Source organism: Mytilus californianus, unplaced genomic scaffold (assembly GCF_021869535.1).
Source record: "Mytilus californianus isolate M0D057914Y unplaced genomic scaffold, xbMytCali1.0.p SCAF_7, whole genome shotgun sequence".
Classification (NCBI taxonomy): domain Eukaryota; kingdom Metazoa; phylum Mollusca; class Bivalvia; order Mytilida; family Mytilidae; genus Mytilus; species Mytilus californianus.
This window is the reverse complement of record NW_026262723.1, coordinates 12,345,279-12,370,053: the sequence shown is the minus strand read 5'-3', so window position 1 is coordinate 12,370,053 and position 24,775 is coordinate 12,345,279. Positions and strand designations below refer to the sequence as shown.

Below are 24,775 nucleotides of genomic sequence, written 5' to 3'. Positions count from 1 at the left end.
ACTTGCCAGATTTTTATAAAACTTATACTATAGGTTAATATCAGCAATATCTTGGACAAGTTCCATAAAGGTGGCCGATTGACTTCTTTTAAAAGAGTTTTGCCCCTTGGAAATATCAAATTTATTGAAAATGGCCTCGTTAGCGCTCTCACAGGTACAATTCTTGCCAGATTTTTATAAAACTTATACTATAGGTTAATATCAGCAATATCTCGGATAAGTTCTTTAATGGTGGACAATCGATATTTTTTAAAAGAGTTATGCCCATTGGAAATATAAAATATGTGCAATGCGGGGAACATTGGAACTCTTCTTTTATTCATATTAGTTACAGTATCAGGTTTTACAATTATCCCTTTTTGTCGCAAGAAAATATACGACAGCAAAAAGGGCCTCTTCAATTCATATGTGACCTTTGGACCTTAAAAACTTGAACTTTTTACCTTCAATTGGAGTCAGTAGGATTTTTTTTATCTATTAACTTTGTATGAATGAATGGGGAACTTCAGTGATATTTTACCGTAGTTACTTGCTATTCTTTAAGATTATTTAGAATTCTTTATTTGCCCAGTGAATAACATATACAACATTTATGTGTATTTTATTTAGTCCAGAATTACATTTTTGGTCTATTTTGTTATTTGGTTTGCTGTCTCATTGTCCTATACCCTACATTCCTTTTGTTTAATTTCTCACTTAATCATTGACTTTCCAAATTACATCACACTGTGATTAATTTTACAGTATTTTGTAATTTTAAACCTTTGATTAGTACATATAAGATGTTTCATTGTTAAATATCGATTCTGTTATATATTTAGTCACCTAAAACATGAATAAAACCATGTAATTATTTTAAAAATCAATATTAACATGAAGAAGCCAATCAGATTTATTCTGGTAAATTTAAATATTATCAGCATGTTGCGATGACTAAGCTTTGTAAGGAACAAAAGACATATTTTCCGCCCAAAGGTATTTTAAACGTGTAAAGGTAAAAATTTGTCAAATTTAACAATAATTAATTAGCTTCACATAGATTATTATGATAAATGTCTTATATAGTTTATGATATTATTTTGATTGTAGATATTATTTTAAATTCTTATATACTATTGATAAAAGCATACTTGTCAGTGGTGTTCAGACTAGCTTTTGTACGGGACGTCAAGATAACAGGCTGAACGGTCTGGTTGGAAGCTCTTGTGTTATTTTAAATTGTTTTGTATTGCTAGCTATGTCTACAGCAAGTACATTTTATACACCTTTTGATAATCATTAATCATACTAATTAGCTAGACTGAATGAAAATAAATTGTTAAAAATATGAAGATTGCTTCTTGCAAATACTCTCAACTTTTTCTGATTCTTTTATATCTTTTTAGACTTGCTTAACGCCATATTATAAAGCAGACTTGTCTTTTGACAGCTTGTGTGTAACTTATTTTAAATTCACAAAACAAAGCAAACTGAATAAATTTAATAGCAGATTTTAAATTGAGATGAAGTGGAAATGCATTATGTAATCTCATGCACCTGGAAACACGATTTGAAATGACAGCACAGGTAAAGCTATAATGGATGATATGTACTGTATATAGGCTTTTCATAACAGATTTTTAGATTAAACACTTTGTCCATTACAGCTTTGTTTGAAGTGGTAGAACAACAAGACATAGACTCTGTGAAGGCCATTCTGGAAAGTAATACTGTTAATGTAAATAGGTAGGTCTCTTTAAATTAAATGTCTGCTAATATTCCCCGCCTTTTAATGCCTTCACATATTTCCTGATACACTTTTTACATAACCATTGTCTGTTTAACTGTTGGTCTTCTAACATAAATATGGAAAATGTATTGAGGTTTTTTAAATTTTATTTTGGTTTTTAGAGGAAGTGCTTGCAATTTGCCAAAATTCAGTCATTTGTGAAGTTTTAGGAACAGTATCAGTCTTGTGAAGTTTTCGGAAAAGTATCAGTCTTTTGTGAAGTTTTAGGAACAGTATATCATTTGTGAAGTTTTAGGAACAGTATTAGTCTTTTGTGAAGTTTTCGGAACAGTATCAGTCTTTTGTGAAGTTTTCGGAAAAGTATCAGTCATTTGTGAAGTTTTCGGAAAAGTATCAGTCATTTGTGAAGTTTTCGGAAAAGTATCAGTGTCATTTGTGAAGTTTTAGGAACCGTATCAGTCATTTGTGAAGTTTACGGAAAAGTATCAGTCATTTGTGAAGTTTTAGGAACCATATCAGTCATTTGTGAAGTTTTCGGAAAAGTATCAGTCATTTGTGAAGTTTTCAGAAAAGTATCAGTCATTTGTGAAGTTTTCGGAAAAGTATCAGTCATTTGTGAAGTTTTAGGACCCGTATCAGTCATTTGTGAAGTTTTCGGAAAAGTATCAGTCATTTGTGAAGTTTTAGGAACAGTATCAGTCATTTGTGAAGTTTTCGGAAAAGTATCAGTCATTTGTGAAGTTTTCGGAAAAGTAACAGTCTTTTGTGAAGTTTTAGGAACAGTATCAGTCTTTTGTGAAGTTTTAGAAACAGTATCAGTCTTTTTGCACATTTATTGTACAGTGGACTCTTTTTCCATATGAATTCAAAACTGTATCTCGTGCATGACATAATTTTAATAATATACAAGAAAAATGTATGTATTTTTATAAAAATGAGTAAGTAATATATCATAATTATCTCCTTTTATATATGGATTAAATCATTGAATGAGATATTACATGATGAAGTCTTAAAAATATTTGATCCTGTGTTTTTTGTTCTCTAGTTTGAATGCTGAGAGATTAACTCCCCTTGATGTAGCAGTGATGACCAATAATATTCCAATGGCTAAGTTACTGCTGAGTTATGGTGCAAGAGAAAGTCCTATGTGTAAGTTGCTTTTCTTCATTAATTCTATTAGCCGAATAAGTCTTGATCTGAAAGTTGATAGGGGAAACATCTATCAAAACTTTTTGAAGATTACGAAGTCAAGTACACTGAACTATATTCAAAACAATTTTTATCCGACACTGAATATTTTTGCATTTGACATATTTACCAAGGAAATCAAACCAGTTTTTTTTCTGAAACACCCAAAATGTTAGATATTGTGGGTTCTGTAGTATATATAAAAATAAGAAGATGTAGTATATATAAAAATAAGAAGATGTAGTATGATTGCCAATGAGACATTCTCCACAATAGTTTACATGATAGGGACTAAATATGTGGTACAAAAATCTCTGGTGCTGTAATTTCAAGAGTTCTAGAAATCAAAGTTCTTATGATAGTCTTTCATTTCATATTATAGTACTTTATTTTTGGAATGCCTTAAGTTTATACTACAAACATACATACAGAATATTTAAGAGAAAAGGAGTCTGCCAAAATTGAAAATTTTTGTGGTCATTAGCTAGTTATCATATGAAATAACTTCGTAATATTTTGTTTGTTTCTTTGAAAGCAGCTCATACCACAAATATTGAACAATTGTATGTATAAACAAACACTCCTTTACTTAGCAAAACAAAACACTTTAAATCATGTTTTAATTAAAGAATGAAGACATTCTTAATGATTAAGTGAAGAAAATTACAAATTCTTAGTAATTAACTGGAGAGTTTTGTACCCAGTAAAACTTAAATGCCCATTTGTCAATAGAAAATATATGATGCATATTTCTTAGATCAGTTGCAACATGCCTGACGTTATAACTTTTGGATTAGTAAGTCAAAAATGCTTATGATCTTTGTAGATTAAAGGAAAATATTACAAAAAAATGTATTTGCATTTTAGATCTTTGAATGTTATTCCTGAGATACATTTTTGTTGTCAAATTTGGTCATTACTGCCTTCTTTCATTCAAACTCATTTTATTTCACTGAAAAAATGTGCATTGTTAATAGGAAGTTTTAACTTAAAGCAGTAAGTCTTCTCTTGAAACTTATTAATGTCATTTTGGACAATTTAAATCTATTATCTAATAATTGCACAGTAATTTATCTTAATTGAGTAGAAAGTCATGTTTACATCTTATTTATTGAACAGAAAATCGTAATATATACTTTTGAACAAAAAGCACGTGAGAATATGATAGGGTTACATTTTCATCGAAATTTGTTATCATTAGATGCTGAAGTATAAAAAAAAATCTAAAATAGAGTTGTTTTTTTAATGAAAAGATAGGGAAATTTGTATACATGTCCAAAATTCATGGTCATCATATGAAAGCCAAGGGCTAAAGTAATGTTTCAAATCACTTTAACGTTATATCACCATAATACATATGAAATATATTTACGATTAGGTATAGATTTATTACACCCCCTTTGGCATGTAATAATTCTTTTCAAATTTATATGTCCTTTACTTAGTTTCCAATTCAAGGAATATGTTGTATACTTGTTAAATAACAAAGAGAATTTGGCAATTCTGTTATAACTATAATGCTATTTAGTTAATATGTATTTGTAAGTGGATGACTTGTTTCTTTGTATCCAATACAAAATTAGCCAGTTACAATATAAAAAGGTGTGAAAATGTGAATTTGTTCAAAAAAGTTTGGTATGGGAATATGATTTATTCATTTAACGACTGCTCTCAAATAATTTGATTGTGGAAGCTGAGCACTGAGAGGAAACAAAAAAATATGAACAAGTGTCTTCGATACTGTTTCCTCACATTGTGGATATCAATTTTCGTGAATTGAGGAAAAAATTGTAATTTTTGGATACTTCATTTGGTTGTTTTGAATAATTCTGCACCTTTAGGCTATTGAAAATTTTAACTTTGCTGCACACTTAATTTTGTGGTTCTCCTAGACTTAGGAAATCAATGATCATTGGTAAACCAGAAAAATAATGAATTCACAGTAAATTTTGATGTTCAGATACATCAACTTGTTGTTAAGGAACTGGAATAAAACCGAGGGAATACTTCTGAAACTTAATCCTTTAAATGAGTGTTTTATTGAATGCTTTGTAAAATTGTGTTACATGTACTAACAAAAAAAACTATTTGGAACAAAGTTAGCAAAGATTTCATTTATTAATCTTTTGTGTTTAAAACTGGTTCATATTTGTTATTCTAGTTTTGAGGATAGACAGTAGATCAGCCAAGTTAGATGAATTAGTAATGGATGCAGAGAAACGTGTGGTAGATTTATCAGCAGCCATTCTTAATGCTTCAGCAAGCAGTGGATCTCTTTCAACTACGCAACAAAAGGTGGGTTGCCTTCTCTTGTCATAGATAATTCTCAGAAATATTGTTTTATTAGTGTGCTTGTAAAGGTAAAAGTTTAGGACATATACTACAAATTAAATTAAAGTTGGACACTTTCATAGAGAGCTTTTTGATTATCTTCTTAGAATTAGATACTTAGGAGAGATGATTCAAGATTTCTCCCAGTGGTCCAAGGTCTTTTTGTTCAAAGATGTTGATAGATTGATGGATTGTTAGTATTTTACACCACTTTCAGCACTATTGCTTTATCAGTTTTTATTTGTGGAGGAATCCTGAACCCCTGGAGAGGGTTAAAAGAAGTGGATTTGATCATTTCACTACCATATGACTTGGTAAAGATTGGATAGATTTCTTTAACATGTATTTTAATGTTTTGTTGTCCTACAACAATTAAATGCATGTAACATTCACCTATCCAATGTATTGACATAATCTTCAGATGAAGGTACACATACGCTTCACCTATTTAGGGTCCTGGGGTCGATGTGTAATAGGTCAAAATTATTCCATAATCAGATAAGCAGAATCTGTTACCTTAGATACAAAAAAATAATTATATTTCATAATGATAATTCAGATTCTATCAAATTCATATTGTGCTGATCAGTGAGAAACACAAATATATTGTTAATGTTTGTTGACAATATTTTTGTCGTAGTAAATTATTCTATCAGAATGTTTTGATTTTCCCTTTTGTGTAGGGTAAAAAGCTTATGGTTGGTTCAGCATACAGTAGGTCAGTCCTTCACAGACAACCAGATTAGCAACTGTTTCATACTGTTTAATGCAAAACTATAGGTTAATTCAATATAGATTTTACCAATCATTTTTTTTTTATTCAAATCTTTTATTGTTGTATAAATCTAAGAGATATGTGACCAAATAAACCCAATACATAGTAAATAGAGAGAAAAAAATAAATCACAAAAACATAGGGAAACATATATACTTTGACCTATAATGGTTTACTCATTGGCACTCTTACCTGTGACATCTTCTTATATCTATATAAGCCAAATTTTCGGAATTCTCTTAAATTCTTTTTAAAAGTGATACATGTACTACTGACCAATTTTTAGATTTTGACATATTGCATATTTGATTGAAGAGATTATATAAGTTTTTTACATAATTGATTTATTATGATTTTACATGTCAATCAAATGACATGAATGGATATGCAAGGTTTTAATATTATTATTTGCATAATTTACCTGTAACAAGTCTGAAAAGGGATACCTGTCAATCAACAAATCATTAATTAAGTCATGTGATCATTAATTAAAATTCCTTTCATTTAACTAGGTCAATTGAGTAAATGTACTTTTACAAGTGTCAGTTGTAGATATTGCATGAAATTGTAATCATTTTGATTTTTATTCAAAGATTTCATCATGAAGTTTGGCTTACATAATGTAGCAGGTATTTCTTTAAATTATATTAAATTTTATTTTTAAACAAACTTTAAAACGTTTTGTTCTCCAGAATAGTATATCATATTTTTTATTGACAAAAACTAAAATACCTTTTAGAGTTCTTTGGGACTTAAATGTATGAAAAATACGCTACACTTCTGTTTTAAATACGATTTAAACAATAATTCTGTTATTAAATAAGTGAGCTGAAAAGATTTATAATAAATAATAATAATAAGTATGTTGACTAGAATCAGCAAAAATACATAGTTCATATTTATGTAATATTGGTATTTCCATCTGAAAGTAAATTATCATGTTTAATAGCCATCAATATTCTTTACATTTGGTAATTAAACTTTTAATCTTTTAGATAAATCTTTATTGATAGTAACACTTAGTATTAGGAGAAAGATGTCTTTAACTGTCACCAAAGCCTACATTCTGGATAACTTTAAATTATGTGTAAACAATAATGTTTTGATGTGTAGAAAACCCTGTTTGAAATCAACAAAGGAAAACAATATAAAACTGTTCTTTAATTCTTTTGTTTATGTTGTTAATCCATTGAATAATCAAAGATAAAAATACTATATGTACGACACCTTTAATCATAGATAATCTGTTCAGAAAATATTTTGGTGCCATGTGGACGGTTTAGTGTGAGAATGATAAGATTTGTTATAACACAGAATACTATCAACTTTGCTTGGATGTTTATATCTTCCATAATTGGTAATGTTGCAGTTTTTTTATGCAAAGATGTCAAAAGTGGCTTATTTAGTTTTAAAATCCATTTTATCATTTAGTTTTTGTGCATTTTGTTGATTAATGAGATTTCATGTTGGTTGTACAAATAAAAATCCTCCTTATGTAAAGTAGTTGCAAAAAACTCTTATCTGTAAAAGTCTTCCTATTTGGATTTTTCAGTTGAATCATTCACCTATATATGAAAGATAACATGTAGCATTTGCAGATAAGGGGAGTTTCTTTAACTTTGGATAATCCCCTTCCCATATGAAAATTTAATTTAAATAATACTTTTTTGCATGTTATTTAAAATTCAAGTTTTACTAAGAAAAAAGGTAATAAATTATACAGCTATTCAAAAGGTTAACAATATGTACCTTAGTTTAAGAACAGTCATTTTATATCTATTGAAGGTCAGAGGTCAGAAAATCAGATATAACATAAGTGAACCCTTGTATGTCCCAATAAAATATCATTAAAAAAAATCAGATCAATCGAATCTGAATTATTAGGTCATCTGTTAGCTTTAATATTGTGTACAAGTTGTTTTTATGTCTAATTGAAAAACAATGTTTTGTGTATGTGGACATTTTGTACAAGGAAGAGAGGCTGTCCTTAAACTTTGTTTACAAAAACGAATTCATTAGATCATAGAAGTTATTTACTTTTAATGATCTAGTTTGTAAATGTGGACTAATGGTGAAGATTTTAAATGGCATTCATGATGGAAGTACAACAACATTGGGTAACAAAACTATTTTTTCCACAAATTTTATCTAAATAATTTCTTTATTTATATCTTTAAAAAAAGCAATTTATTTTTGTATTTTTTAGGAGAACGAGAAGCAGTTAAGTCACTGGGAGTTCAGACACAAGCTATTAAAAAGAATGAAAGCTGGATATGATCATGCAAGTAAGTCAAGTTAAAGTTAAATAGTTGGATTTTTATAAAAGTTTAAGGTATTTAAGTGGCAGAAAAAACCTTGTCAATGATAACAGGCTTATAATTTGTGGTTTGCATACTTTGTCTTCATAAAACTCATCGGTGGCACTTCAATAAAAATAGTCATGCATATGCAACTGCACTGGACAAAATCGTTGATTTGAATATTTTTAGTATTGAGAACGATACGATCTGTCAGTCATGTATGGTCACGATAATTAGATTTGACGAGTCGAGTCCCACAGTCTTGGTCATTTAAAAGCTTATTATTTAGGGATAAGCATGGTATTTATAAAGATATCAAACATCTTGAAGGGTAATAAAATGTTGTTGATGGGTCTCTTATAGCTCAAGTGTACTTATGGGCATTTTATAATTTTAACAACAGGGATCTAAATGAACGGAGTAATTGTCTATTGACAATGGTGCTTAAAAAAGACAAAAATGATATCACGTATATTGATTATATGTCAAATTTTAAATCCATTTGTATTTCAAATAAAGTTTCAAACTTTGACGGATAAGACCTTCATTTTGTGTAAAAGAATTACATGTGCAAATATTTGTTCATATAATTGTGGTAAATACTTTACAATGAAAAGTGGTCTTCTTGTATAAGAGAGTAAATTTTCATTGTAAATATTGGGTATATTTTTAAAATTTAAGATTGCTCTTATTTTTTTTTTTTTTTGTATTAAAGTAATTTTGCTTTTTCTTGCAAACAGTATTCTTACAAAACTAAATTTCATTCACTCTGTTAGGTTACTTAAGTTTTGTATGACAAATTTGTACTACAAAGGAGAAAAAAACTTTTGACAAAAAAAAAAATACAACTTTTACTAGCAGTTAAAAAAGTTAGATAGAAAATAAATGATAAATGGTGAATTAAAAGAAAGAAAAAGTGCAGAGAAGGGGATTTTTACACTTTTAACATAAACTTCTCTTATCTAGATATACAAAAGACACCTTCCTAAACAAACAGCACCAACAAAAAGCTTTTTTTGTAACTAAACAAATCACAATTGTTTAAAGATTTGGCAGGTAACTGAGAAAGGACAATATACCATAAATTTTTGGTTTTATTTATCTTTACACAAACGAGTCCACTTAACGTTTCTTTACTTTGTAAGGTAGAGATTATTTAGGTACATGTTTCTGTAAATGCATTTGGATAAAATTTTAAAATGTCATTAATTGACTCTAGTAAGTAAAAATAATTTTGTTTTATGATACCTTTGAAGTTTTGTTAACCAAATGGTTTTTCTATTGGTTAATTTTCATTTAATATGTTTATAATTGCATATGAACAGTTTTGACGAAGAAAACTTTGCAACATTGTATCATTTTCAAAATGAAAACAACAAAATAATTGAATATAGTTATAGCCTAATGAAGTAGATTTGTGTACAGATTTTCTTGTTTAGTTTATATCATTATAGAACTGTGTGTTGTTATTTTCAGGAATGCCCGACCCTCCAAGTTACGTGAGTTTGACAGTTGCCAGTAGTTCATCTTTACTTGTACGATTTGATGAACCTCTCAATCATAATGGAGCAGTGGTTACTAAATATAAAGGTATTTGAATATAAATTTAAAGACAGAGCTGCAATAGAAATTTTTGTCAGATGATTATTTTTCATCAAATTAAAGGATACAAGTATGTAGAAATTTGAAATTAATAAATTTATGACTCATTGAAGTGCAGCAAGTGTGGTTAACTTATAGTTGCATAAGTAAAATTAATATATTGTGCGGTGGTATTACACTGAAGCTTGAAAGGCGTAATTATGTAAATTGTAATATGACATCTTATTTTTGCTACGAGGTATCTTTTCCTGAGGAAACAACAAAAAACCATGGTCCAAATTGGTTACATCTAATATGATTTGCACTGCAATGTAGTCATCAAAGTCAACATGAGTTTCTGTAATTTTTAAATCAGTTTCCTATATGAATTAACATAATTTGCAGTATTCTTTGGTTTACCAGTGATTTGGCAATGGATAGGACCTATACTTTCATAAATGTTACCCCTTGTTCAACTGTGCTACATTGAGGGAAGTGGTAGATTAGTTCTTTGATAACATTGAATACCTACACGATTTAAAAAGTCAACCAGTTATTGCATTAAGGTTATTCTTTTACAGTGGAATGGAGTTGTTTTGAAGACTTTATGCCATTAGCTGGAGACAGCATTGTTGAGAATATGAGACAGTTAGAGTACGAGATTGAAGGTCTGGCAAAAGGAAACCGATACTATGTTCGAGTGGCAGCATGGAATATGAAGGGATACAGTCCATTTTCTTCAGCAAAACCTTCATATGCTGTGCCGTCAAGTAAGTGACTTGTATGAAATTTAATATTAGTATACTGTAAATTCAGAAATTATTGGTATTGCATGCAGATTTTCCTGAAATCGCAATAATTAATCTCGCATTATTGTCCATTTTTAAAAAAACGCAATAATAAATGCACACAATAATTTCTGAATTTACAGTACCGAATGATGTGCCACTATCTCAGATTTTTTTAAAGTCAATTACAGAGTTTTTTTTTTTTTTTCTGACTGATCATCTTGTCCATATTAACAAAATAACTGTTGCACCAGTTTTCAGCCAAATATTTTCACACTCCATTTGGCAAGTAGAACAGTAATACTTATAACAAAGAAATTGTGGCGTGTAAAGTTGATCCAGTTATGTTACCAAGTCACCTGTCTCTTACTTACATATTTGTTTAGACATCTGTTTTAAGAACAAAAGATCTGCTTCATCAGGGAAGTCATTAAAAGGTTGAGTTTAGAAAGATAATGCTGATGTCATATAAAAATAAACAATAGAATACAACATATTGACAAACAAATGTGAAATTACGACAATGAAAAAAAAACCAAACAGATTGTCTTGTTTAGGAACATATTGACATAAAAATGTGAAATGAAAAAAATTTAGTTAGAATAAAACTACGTCAACATGTTGAAGGTAAAGAAAAGTAATATCATGTTTTCATCTGCAGGTTGGAGAGACGTAGATGGAAACGCAATGTCTCGAACAGAAGGAAAAAATAAATTGATGGATGAATTATTCTCCCAAGTGAAACATTTGCGGCCTCCTGATGCTTCTGAACTAAAAGGTATTGTTAAAGTTATTTTAATAGAATATTTGTAATTACTTTTAAGTATCACTGGTAATAAACACAGTCATTATGACTTCCAGTTCGAAAATGAAATTAGATTTCAAGGCTGTGTACCTTTATTGTTATATGAAATGATTTCTCCAAGATTTTAATTTGTACTGAATCTAAATAATAATTTAATGGGAGACAACTCTATTTCAGATAATACAGGTGGTGATTCTCCTCAACAAAGAAAGAGAAAAAGTATTAAGAATCTGTTTACCTCAGCTCCAAAATTTTATAAAACATTAAAACGGTAAGTTTTGATAGTAAAAAGTATGTCTGTTTTTTTTTTCCAACAGTCTTACATATTATTGTTGAGTTATGCTATTGAGTATGTTTAAAGAATTCATGGACATTTTTATAATTAAAGTTTAATCATCAATGAGAATTGCAAGTGTAGTACAGCATTACAGAAAATTGCACCGGAACCTAATAGACCAGAAGTAATTATTTGCTTTATTTATTTAAATTTCAGTGGAGTTTATTTAGCTTGCCTATTATATAATGGTGACAAAGTTCTGGTTACTGGAGATGATCAGTTACCGATAGTAGAAGTGGATGAGAATTTCTCAGGACCAAGTGTCTACAATGATTTTCATTGGCTAATGAAGGTGAGTTGAACCTACCATTACTCAATACAACGGAAATACAGGAATAGTGTTAACCCCAACACAGGAACAACTTCACACAATATACACTAGTCAGGAATAGTGTTAACCCCAACACAGGAACAACTTCACACAATATACACTAGTCAGGAATAGTGTTAACCCCAACACAGGAACAACTTCACACAATATACACTAGTCAGGAATAGTGTTAACCCCAACACAGGAACAACTTCACACAATATACACTAGTCAGGAATAGTGTTAACCCCAACACAGGAACAACTTCACACAATATACACTAGTCAGGAATAGTGTTAACCCCAACACAGGAACAACTTCACACAATATACACTAGTCAGGAATAGTGTTAACCCCAACACAGGAACAACTTCACACAATATACACTAGTCAGTAGTTTTCTGTTAGGTGTTAACAGAAATAAGGATTTGGTAATGACTAACTAAATTACAATTAACTACAACAGTAAAACGCTCACATTTAACAAAAGAAAAAGAATGGTTTACTTTTACAAATTGTGACTTGGATGGAGAGTTGTCTCATTGGCACTCATACCACATCTTCTTATATCTATAGTATCTTCCTTGCTGTTTGACATGATGCCAGTTTTAATTGGAATGGTCAGTGAATCTTAAGAATTACTTGGATGACAAAAGGAGTTCAAACACTTATAAGGACAAACAAGAAAACAGCAGTAATGTTTTATTATATCCTGTGTGATGCAGACCTATAGTAAATGAAACTCATAGAGCAATGACAATATATGTGTGTTTAAAGTTACATTTGTTAAGTGTTGGTTTAAGGTAGTTTACCATGAAGTCATGAACACATATTTATGTTTAATACCAATTACTCTTTCAAATTGAGAAGTTTTGTCAGTATATATATGTTATGGATGTTGAAATGTTTAGTAACTATTTTGTGATTTGATATTGTAGGTATCCTGTACCTGGGAGGATGTCAAGTCATTACGGCAAGACATGGATAAAAATACTAGTGCTGGAACCATGCATTTTAGAAGTAAACTATTACAGGCAGTATCTATTATGCAGGTTAGTAAAAGAAATGTGAGATGTGTCTGAGTTACATAAAATAGTTCCAATATATACTTTTTTAACTTGAACTTTGTGGTTAGCATTAGGTTAAGATTTTGAGAACGAAAACTGTGGATGAAGTAAATATCTGTGGAGACGTCAATATTGTTTATTATGAACAGGAATGCATTTAATGTGTGGTTATTTGAAAGGTCACATTTTGTATGTTACAGTGTTATAAACTTAGAAAAATAAACTCCGAAGCTAATTTCACCCAAGCTAGAGAGAGGTATATGATATTCAAATTTTTGTTATTTCAGTCTTCATAACATCTTCAATCTCTATCTATTCAGTTATAATGAATATTTCATTGTTTATTATTCTCTAGAGAATAAACTAATATGAATTTATATCTCTTTATTTCAGAGCTCTTTAGGTGTACAAGATATAGGGCAGTTTCATTTTAAACCATTGAAGGACCCAAATGGATGTATAATACTTACAACCGTGTGCAATATTAAAGATCCAAAGACTGTTATCCTGGGGTCAGGGAGGTGGATTAGCTTTGCCAAATTATTACGTAGATCCTCAGCAGCTTTACAAGAATTACAAGATTCTCCTGATGTTTTACATTCATCTATAGGCGTAAGTATTCTTTTCTAAAGAAATAAACGGTTTAAATTGTGGTGGAATTCTTTGTTCTTGTCCATACTTTTGGCATCAGGAGGGATAAATAATCTTTAAGCGTGAAAATTAACGAATATATATTAACACGGCATGAAATTACCGTGATTTCTTAATAGCAAGAATTATATGCTGGGTGTATGAATAATAAATTTTGTGCCAATAGACACACAAAAAGATTAACAACTATTAAATAGATTATCTTAGACAAACAAAAAGATTAACAATTATTAAATAGATTATGCTTAATTGAACATCTTTATACAAGAAATATAAAAATAAAAGAACAAAAGGAAGGCAAAAAAGTAGTATCAAATTTTAGAATATTCATAAAATTATTTTAAGATTTTATTGAAGGGAGATAACTCATTTCTCTTTTATTTTTCAGGAGATGATTTTGTACCACCAAGTCAGTACTATCCCTCTAGCCAAAGGACTGTACATATGTTACCTTAAGTTACAAGTAGCTGTCGATCTCATACAAGTTCTCGTACCAAGAAAAGCACCAAATGTTCTTCCTTATGTCAAAGTCAGAGACTGTCCTAATGTTTCAAGGTATATTATCAAAAATCTGTTCAAAGAAATATTAAGTCCATTTCCTAATTCAGACACAGCAAGCTTGATATTTAAGTAACTCTTTATTCACATAAGAATTCTATTTTAAATCTTGACTACCCGTTATTTAAATATGGAACTTTGACGCTCATTTTTAATACCTTGGAGAGAAAAAAGAATGACAAAAATAAGCTGATTTTTTACAGTACGATATTCTTGAATTTTGAACAATGAATTATGATCTAAGAGAAATTTTAAATCAGATAAATTTTCCACTATTCAATGCAGTGGTATTTCATCTCTTCTATCATCAGAAGTTCGTCTCTTATACTATCTTGTTCTTCCTATTTTCCAGAGAAGAATGGGAATGGCTACAAACAATCAATGCAGATCAACACGTGGCTCCACCTACAAGTACTCAACAACAGTTTCGCAGTCAAATAAACCATTCTACAAATAAGCTGTTTGGCATGTTAGGTAAGTAAATTTGATAAAATTCTTGGTATTTGTTGATGTCCAGAGATGTTAGTCTTTGCCAAAAATTGCTCTTAACCAGCTATTCCTATAGCTGAAATATATATAGCTGGATGCTGTGGGTTTCCTGGTTGTCTGTCCTTTCCACAGAACTAAACTTGTAGTTCTCTCCAAAAAACAGTTCTGGTTATTTTTAAATCATAATATAAATGGTTAGAAATATAAACATGTTAGCACATATACTTATTGAAGTTACTTTAGCCATGTTACATCAGTTATATAAATTGTCTAAATTTTTAAGCATGGGTACTAATTACAGAATGTTAATGCAAAATTATTTTGGATAAGTAAATTAAGTTAATGTTTATTCTTGAAAAAAAAGGATGTGATGGCAAAAACTTCATTGGTCATTTAATAAGATATGTAAAAATTTGCATTAAACTCAAAACCTATTTGAAAAAAAATATAACCATATTTAAAAAAAATCGGGGGAAAATAATGAATTTATATTTAATTTATACATTTTTAATTTTTCCAGAAGTATCAGAGAACATGGCTGGCAGTCATCGATTATATGATCTGGAAGTGATGGAGTTTAGTAATGATGTTACATTCCTGTTGGTGCTGCCCCCTGTTGAGGATGTCTGTATTGTACCAGGTCAACGTGACCTACTTACAGAGAAAAGAGATTTTATGTTGCTTCCAGTTCAAGTATTTGAAATGAGTAAGTGGAAGGGGGACAACTTCGATAATTTTAGATATTTATATCCTTGATAAAGTACAAGATTTTGAGTTCACATGTGTGGAAATATCTATTTCCTTATAAAGAATTGATTGATTGAAGGTGTTAAACGCCATTTTCTTTGTCAGGAAAACTGACTATCCTAGTCAATTACGTCTGGAGTCTATTGCACTGCCATGTGAGGAATTCAAACTCACGACCTCAATATTGACATGCTAATACTACAGTTGATGAATTACATAGAACACTCCGTCTGAAAGTATACAATGCAATTAAGTTTTACAAGTAAAGAAAAGAATAAAATAAATTTTTTATGAGAACTGTGAGCATTCTAAACATATATTTAATTTGCTTTTTTTCCCTTTAACAGTTCATATGTGTACATACAGACCTGATTTGATTAGTCGATATGCAAGGTTATCAGCTGTATTGGAAATGGATGTTAGTCTAGCACAGCAAGCACAACGTGAGGTATGTAACATTTCAGGAAAATTCTATATACAATGTATTCACAATGAAAAAGTACACTTAACAGTTGAATACATCTTGATACAAAATAAAAATCACTTCACCTCTATAGAATCAAACTTGTAAAATTTATTATCCAGAAATGTTAAATAAGTTACATAAAAAAACATGTATATAATATGCATTTTGCTCTTTGTTGAAAGATGTACGATGACCTATAGTTGCATACATCAACATCATTTGGTCTCATTGGCAATAATTCCACATTTCCTTATTTTTATCTTGATACATTTATTTTCCTTGAGTCATAGTCAATCAAAACAGATTTGAATAGTGTTATGAGAATTTTTTGAGAGTCATTTATTAAGATTGTTGAATAAGTTTGTGGTCTTCGTCATGTTTGACAAAAAAAAACCAAGTACTAACTAAAATTATATTTTTTAGGCATTTTCTGATGAAGAAGTGAATGGTACCAGAGACAGAGTGGACAGATTAAACAGTTTACAACAATCTTTAGATCGTTCATGGAAAGGAACACGTTGGATTATGGATTTAATTACATTTGCAAGAGACAAATCATCGCGAGGTGGCATACCATGTAGTATGTTAGACAATTCCTCAAATGACGCATTCTCACCAAAGATTAATGAGGACAATGTGTTCGACAATAATAACTCTCACCCAAGTTGTGGATCAGCAGGTTGTGATTCAAATGAGATCAGTGTTGGTAAAGACAATCGCAAAATTGCTAAATTTTACGACCCAAATGAAGAAGTCTCCAAAAATAATGGGCATGTGCAAAAAGAATCTTCTCATTCATCATCTGGAATTTTACAAGTATATGTGGCATATGAAACCGGACTGTCAAAAGGAACGCGAGTAAGACTGCATGTGACAGAAAAAACTACAGCACGAGAAGTTGTGACGCTAGTTGTGAAACAATTAAACAAAGCAGTGACTTCAAAAGGAAAATCTGGTCCTATTTATGGTGAGGATGAACTTGATAAATTCTGTCTTGTGGCTGTGATAGGTGCTAGAGAAAGGATACTGCGGGACGATTATCATCCATTACAATTACAAAATCCATGGACTAAAGGCAAACTATATGTCAGAATGAAACGTAATTTATTAGCGGCCATTCAGCAGGGTCATGCAACAGAAGTATAGGATTGTGGCATTATCTCATTCATTTTAAAGTTGCCATTTGTTCAGTGCTTTCATATTTCCATATCATTTATACCATACAAGTGTGATAAAACGGTGATACAACTCTTTGTTTCTTTTTTTGTATTTTTTTTTAAGAATGCTGACTTTATATGCTGGTACCTATGTACCTAAATTAACTGTGATGAAGTATTTTGTAGTTGAAAGTTGAAGGTTGTAAGCTGATGAGTTTAATGAAGTTAATTAGTGCATAACAAGGATTGTGATCATGTCAATGTAGGAGAATATGTATTTGTTAATGTATATTGCAACTTTATTTATTTTGATTAATGTTAAGCGTTAATATTTATTAAAAGAAACAAAATACTCATTTTATTGTGAGGGAATTTATTATTTATTAATATTTAACATCATATCTGATTAATTGCATGATTTTGGGAATAATATCAAAGATATTGGTAAATCTTAAATCTGAAATTCAGAAATCAAAGACAATTGTAATGTTTTAATTTGAAAATCAAAATCAAAAAGATTTTAGGTAACACATTTCAATGTACTGTACATCATTTCTTTCACATAAATTTGTTTTGCTTTATTACTCATACAAACCTAGTCAAGCCATGTTATAAGTAGACTTTAAACAATGTCTAATAACTAGTCCAGTCACATATTAACTAATGACGATGATTCCATCCACATAATTTAATTTTCATCTTTTTGTTTGTATTGATTAATGTTTTCTCATCATGGGATATGACGTGCAATCAAAATACTGTGAAATTATGCAAAATTTGAATAGTACCATAGTTAAATTCTAATCTAAATTTACCAGTTATACATTTTTGGGTGATGAATGTGACTTTGTTACTTTGTCTTAGGAAACAACATATAACTGACTTCTAAGTCTGTAGTTGATAATTTGTAAGTTGTGTATCTTATTTGAGTTATCTAGTTAAAGACTTTCTTAATTGAAGAGAAATTATCTAAATCAGTTTCAAAAACTTTGGACAGAGATGGACACTGCACTCATTCATACAGCTTATGTCTGAATATCTCAAAGGTTAGAAGTAAGTTCAAACCGATTTAGGCATGTATACAAATGGTATCTAATGAATATTCATGATTTCACAGTATCACTAATTTTCTTCCATAATGAATTGTATTGATTTATATGTAGGAAGCTTTTTATGCTAGGTACATGTATAATGAAAACAGATATTGCAATGTATTTTCATTCAGAGCAGTTCTTTTAAATAAGAGCTTCGTCTCTTGACTGTTGATTTTTGGTTTATAAGCTATTCCAAGTCTTTCTGAAATTTTGAAGAACTGATCAAATTTTTTTTCTAATTTTGATATTTTTATACACAGAAATGACATAAGAGAAAAACAAGTTCTGATAATGAAAAAGGGGGGATTAAATTTATGTAATGAAAAGTAAATTCTGTAAAAAAAGTTATGAAATAATTTTATGTCCTTCAGTTTTATTTGGATTACTCAATTCTTTAAAAGAATAACATTGCACCAAAACAAAACATTCTTGATTTATAACCAAAGTATAATTAAGACCAAAATGTCTGTGTTTTGTCAAAGTAAACAAGTTTTTTTCTCATGCAACATACATTTGTACATGTATTTTTGTACATTAGCCAGCTATTTATGAGTTGTAATGACTTTGAATTGTTAACAGTTAAATAAAACATTAAAATCAATTTTTTTGTTATCCTAATTCCAGAACACACACTTGTTATAGCAAATTGGATTTCTGTCTTTTTATTTTTTTGTGTTGTTAGGTTGCTTGCACATTGATATATCCCTCATGTCTCTTGAGTTTTAATTTCCTTTTCGTCTCACCTACGACAAAAGTTGCAGAAGGCGAGACATAGGTGTTATTATTGCGGCAGCTGAGGCACCAACAATTGTTGTTTTCTGCTTAAGTTAGTTTGATAAGAACTTCTTGCGATAGATCAATAATATTTTCTATAAAGTTTTATAACTGTCAGTACATACCAGTTTGACAAATATTTTGAGGCCCTGCCCCCTATGTCATGCTCTAGAGACTTTAAATTTATAAGCATTCTTTCTGTTTTCTGTTTAAATCAGTTTGATAAGGTTTTTTGTCTTGCCTATGAAGAAAGTCGCAGTATACGAGACAAAGGTAGAAGATAGAAGAACTGAATGCTTCATACCTTGTGTACAGATACCTTATGTTACAAAGATTCCGTCTGTCATATGTCCGTTGCCCTTGACCTCATTTTCCTGGTTCAGTGACAGTTTGAAAAAAAAAAGTTTTTGTTAAGTGAAATATTCACTTATTATGAGTAATAGGATAATTATATTTGGTATATGAGTTCCTTGCAATGTCTACATGTCTGTCAGGTAGGGTTCACCTGACCATGACCTCATTCCATGGATCAAGGTTAAAGTTACATGGTCAAATTCCCATCTCAGATACTATAAGCTATAGTTCAATTATATTTGGTAATGGAATGAATGTAAGGTGTACATGTCAGACTGGAGATGTTTCATCTAACCTAAATCTCAATATCATGGTTCTTTGGACAATGTTTAGTTTTTGTGGTTTGGTCTATTTCTCAGATACTATAAGCAATGGGGCCACTCTTTTTGGTGTATGGATTAATTGAAAGGTGTACATGTCTGTCTGGCAGGTTTCATATGACGTTGACCTCATTTTCATGGTTCATTGAACAATGTTTAGTTTTTTAGGTTTGATCTATTTCTCAGATATTATAAGCAATAGGTCAATTATATTTAGTGTATGGAACAACTGTAAGGTGTACATGTCTGTCTGGCAGGGTTCATATGACCTTGGCCTCATTTTCATGGTTCATTGGTCAATGATAAGTTTTCGTAATTCAGTCAGTTTATCATCTACTATAAGCAATAGGTCAACTATATTTGGTGTCTGGAATGATTGTAAGTTGTACATGCCTGTCTTCCATGCTTCATCTGACCGTGACTTCATTTTCATGGATCATCAGTATAGTTAAGTATACTATATGTGATACTTGTAGTAAAACCATCATATTACAGACTTTCTACATGAATTCAATTACATGTATAAGTAAAACACGAGATATTTCAGCGTTGCACTCTTGTTTGTCTCATCTGCAAGAAATATCATGATAGTTAAGACAAAAGGTATTTTGCAATGCTTTGGTGGTCTTGTTTTAGTGTGCTGGCCTCTAGTGGCTGTGGGTGACTAGGTTCAATTCCCAGTAAGGTTAAACCAAGGACTTAAAAACTTGTATTTGCTGCTTCTCTACTAAGAGTAGGAACAAAGACTGGTCAGTTCAGATTCACTTGATTAACTTGTCATGGTAGGGTGACACATTAAAAGCCAGACATATTAACATGTTGGTCTAGTACAAAGCAGGGTTAATATTGATTTCACATCAACATGTTCTCATCTGAATATGCATGTAGTATTTGCCACTAGAAATCAAACATCAATCCATGATCATTGATTGTGGTCAAGAATTTCAATAACAACATCAATACACTTTTAAGTTTCTGCCAAAACTATCAGTTGTTAAGTACCTGGAATGGTAACTCTACACTATCAGTTGTTAAGTACCGGGTACGGTACTCTACACTATAAGTTGTTACCAGGTATGGTACTCTACACTATCAGTTGTTAAGTACCAGGTATGGTACTCTACACTATAAGTTGTTACCAGGTATGGTACTCTACACTATCAGTTGTTACCAGGTATGGTACTCTACACTATAAGTTGTTACCAGGTATGGTACTCTACATTATAAGTTGTTACCAGGTATGGTACTCTACACTATCAGTTGTTACCAGGTATGGTACTCTACACTATCAGTTGTTACCAGGTATGGTACTCTACACTATCAGTTGTTACCAGGTATGGTACTCTACACTATCAGTTGTTACCAGGTATGGTACTCTACACTATCAGTTGTTACCAGGTATGGTACTCTATACTATCAGTTGTTAAGTACCGGGTATGGTACTCTATACTATAAGTTGTTACCAGGTATGGTACTCTACACTATCAGTTGTTACCAGGTATGGTACTCTACACTATCAGTTGTTACCAGGTATGGTACTCTACACTATCTGTTGTTACCAGGTACGGTACTCTAATCTACACTATCAGTTGTTACCAGGTATGGTACTCTACACTATCTGTTGTTACCAGGTACGGTACTCTAATCTACACTATCAGTTGTTACCAGGTATGGTACTCTATACTATCAGTTGTTACCAGGTATGGTACTCTACACTATCAGTTGTTACCAGGTATGGTATTCTACACTATCAGTTGTAACCAGGTATGGTACTCTACACTATCAGTTGTTACCAGGTATGGTACTCTACACTGTCAGTTGTTAAGTACCAGGTATGGTACTCTACACTATCAGTTGTTAAGTACCAGGTATGGTACTCTACACTATCAGTTGTTACCAGGTATGGTACTCTACACTATATGTTGTTACCAGGTATGGTACTCTACACTATCAGTTGTTAAGTAGCAGGTATGGTACTCTACACTATAAGTTGTTACCAGGTATGGTACTCTACACTATCAGTTGTCAAGTACCAGGTATGGTACTCTACACTATCAGTTGTTACCAGGTATGGTACTCTACACTATCAGTTGTTACCAGGTATGGTACTCTACACTATCAGTTGTTACCAGGTCTGGTACTCTACACTATCAGTTGTTACCAGGTCTGGTACTCTACACTATAAGTTGTTACCAGGTATGGTACTCTACATTATAAGTTGTTACCAGGTATGGTACTCTACACTATCAGTTGTTACCAGGTATGGTACTCTACACTATAAGTTGTTACCAGGTATGGTACTCTACACTATAAGTTGTTACCAGGTATGATACTCTACACTATAAGTTGTTACCTGGTATGGTACTCTACACTATCAGTTGTTACCAGGTATGGTACTCTACACTATCAGTTGTTACCAGGTATGGTACTCTATACTATCAGTTGTTACCAGGTATGGTACTCTACACTATAAGTTGTTAAGTACCAGGTATGGTACTCTACACTATAAGTTGTTACCAGGTATGGTACTCTACACTATAAGTTGTTACCAGGTATGGTACTCTATACTATCAGTTGTTACCAGGTATGGTACTCTACACTATAAGTTGTTAAGTACCAGGTATGGTACTCTACACTATCAGTTGTTACCAGGTATGGTACTCTACACTATCAGTTGTTACCAGGTATGGTACTCTACACTATCAGTTGTTACCAGGTATGGTAGTCTACACTATCAGTTGTTACCAGGTATGGTACTCTACACTATCAGTTGTTACCAGGTATGGTACTCTACACTATCAGTTGTTAAGTACCGGGTACGGTACTCTATACTATCAGTTGTTACCAGGTATGGTACTCTACACTATCAGTTGTTAAGTACCGGGTATGGTACTCTACACTATCAGTTGTTACCAAGTATGGTAACTCTACACTATCAGTTGTTAAGTACCGGATACGGTACTCTACACTATCAGTTGTTACCAGGTATGGTACTCTACACTATCAGTTGTTAAGTACCGGGTACGGTACTCTACACTATCAGTTGTTAAGTACCGGGTACGGTACTCTACACTATCAGTTGTTACCAGGTATGGTACTCTACACTATCAGTTGTTACCAGGTATGTTACTCTTCACTATCAGTTGTTACCAGGTATGGTACTCTACACTATCAGTTGTTACCAGGTATGGTACTCTACACTATCAGTTGTTACCAGGTATGGTACTCTACACTATCAGTTGTTACCAGGTACGGTACTCTACACTATCAGTTGTTAACAGGTACGGTACTCTACACTATCAGTTGTTACCAGGTATGGTACTCTACACTATCAGTTGTTACCAGGTACGGTACTCTACACTATCAGTTGTTAAGTACCAGGTATGGTACTCTACACTATCAGTTGTTACCAGGTATGGTACTCAACACTATCAGTTGTTAAGTACCGGGTACGTTACTCTATACTATCAGTTGTTACCAGGTATGGTACTCTACACTATCAGTTGTTAAGTACCAGGTATGGTACTCTACACTATCAGTTGTTACCGGGTATGGTACTCTACACTATCAGTTGTTACCAGGTATGGTACTCTACACTATCAGTTGTTACCAGGTACGGTACTCTACACTATCAGTTGTTACCAGGTATGGTACTCTACACTATCAGTTGTTACCAGGTATGGTACTCTACACTATCAGTTGTTACCAGGTATGGTACTCTACACTATCAGTTGTTAAGTACCGGGTACGGTACTCTATACTATCAGTTGTTACCAGGTACGGTACTCTATACTATCAGTTGTTACCAGGTATGGTACTCTACACTCTCAGTTGTTAAGTACCAGGTATGGTACTCTACACTATCAGTTGTTACCGGGTATGGTACTCTACACTATCAGTTGTTACCAGGTATGGTACTCTACACTATCAGTTGTTACCAGGTATGGTACTCTACACTATCAGTTGTTACCGGGTATGGTACTCTACACTATCAGTTGTTACCGGGTATGGTACTCTACACTATCAGTTGTTACCGGGTATGGTACTCTACACTATCAGTTGTTACCAGGTATGGTACTCTACACTATCAGTTGTTACCAGGTACGGTACTCTACACTATCAGTTGTTACCAGGTATGGTACTCTACACTATCAGTTGTTACCAGGTATGGTACTCTACACTATCAGTTGTTACCAGGTATGGTACTCTACACTATCAGTTGTTACCAGGTATGGTACTCTACACTATCAGTTGTTACCAGGTATGGTACTCTACACTATCAGTTGTTAAGTACCGGGTACGGTACTCTATACTATCAGTTGTTACCAGGTACGGTACTCTATACTATCAGTTGTTACCAGGTATGGTACTCTACACTATCAGTTGTTACCAGGTATGGTACTCTACACTATCAGTTGTTACCAGGTATGGTACTCTACACTATCAGTTGTTACCAGGTATGGTACTCTACACTATCAGTTGTTACCAGGTATGGTACTCTACACTATCAGTTGTTACCAGGTATGGTACTCTACATTATCAGTTGTTACCAGGTATGGTACTCTACACTATCAGTTGTTACCAGGTATGGTACTCTACACTATCAGTTGTTACCAGGTATGGTAATCTACACTATAAGTTGTTAAGTACCAGGTATGGTACTCTACACTATCAGTTGTTACCAGGTATGGTACTCTATACTATCAGTTGTTACCAGGTATGGTACTCTACACTATCAGTTGTTACCAGGTATGGTACTCTACACTATAAGTTGTTACCAGGTATGGTATTCTACACTATCAGTTGTTACCAGGTATGGTACTCTACACTATCAGTTGTTACTAGGTATAGTACTCTACACTATCAGTTGTTACCAGGTATGGTACTCTACACTATCAGTTGTTACCAGGTATGGTACTCTACACTATAAGTTGTTACCAGGTATGGTACT

General features: G+C 31.7%; 1 protein-coding gene across 8 annotated transcripts in view; it reads left to right on the top strand.

Moving 5' to 3' along the window:
• Nucleotides 1–18,977, top strand: part of LOC127709014 (ankyrin repeat and fibronectin type-III domain-containing protein 1-like) — a 157,364-nt gene extending 138,387 nt beyond the window's left edge. For all 8 annotated transcript variants that reach the window (XM_052214280.1, XM_052214282.1, XM_052214279.1 and 5 more), the window contains 16 exons: nucleotides 1,647–1,725; nucleotides 2,778–2,881; nucleotides 5,082–5,215; nucleotides 8,233–8,311; nucleotides 9,803–9,916; nucleotides 10,489–10,677; nucleotides 11,357–11,473; nucleotides 11,678–11,771; nucleotides 11,994–12,129; nucleotides 13,086–13,199; nucleotides 13,608–13,826; nucleotides 14,254–14,420; nucleotides 14,776–14,897; nucleotides 15,433–15,618; nucleotides 16,007–16,107; nucleotides 16,549–18,977. In XM_052214280.1, the coding sequence (XP_052070240.1) occupies nucleotides 1,647–1,725; nucleotides 2,778–2,881; nucleotides 5,082–5,215; nucleotides 8,233–8,311; nucleotides 9,803–9,916; nucleotides 10,489–10,677; nucleotides 11,357–11,473; nucleotides 11,678–11,771; nucleotides 11,994–12,129; nucleotides 13,086–13,199; nucleotides 13,608–13,826; nucleotides 14,254–14,420; nucleotides 14,776–14,897; nucleotides 15,433–15,618; nucleotides 16,007–16,107; nucleotides 16,549–17,271 (2,678 nt within the window). In that variant the 3' untranslated portion in view covers nucleotides 17,272–18,977. The remainder of the gene's footprint in view (nucleotides 1–1,646; nucleotides 1,726–2,777; nucleotides 2,882–5,081; nucleotides 5,216–8,232; nucleotides 8,312–9,802; nucleotides 9,917–10,488; nucleotides 10,678–11,356; nucleotides 11,474–11,677; nucleotides 11,772–11,993; nucleotides 12,130–13,085; nucleotides 13,200–13,607; nucleotides 13,827–14,253; nucleotides 14,421–14,775; nucleotides 14,898–15,432; nucleotides 15,619–16,006; nucleotides 16,108–16,548) is intronic.
• Nucleotides 18,978–24,775: the final 5,798 nt, after the last annotated feature.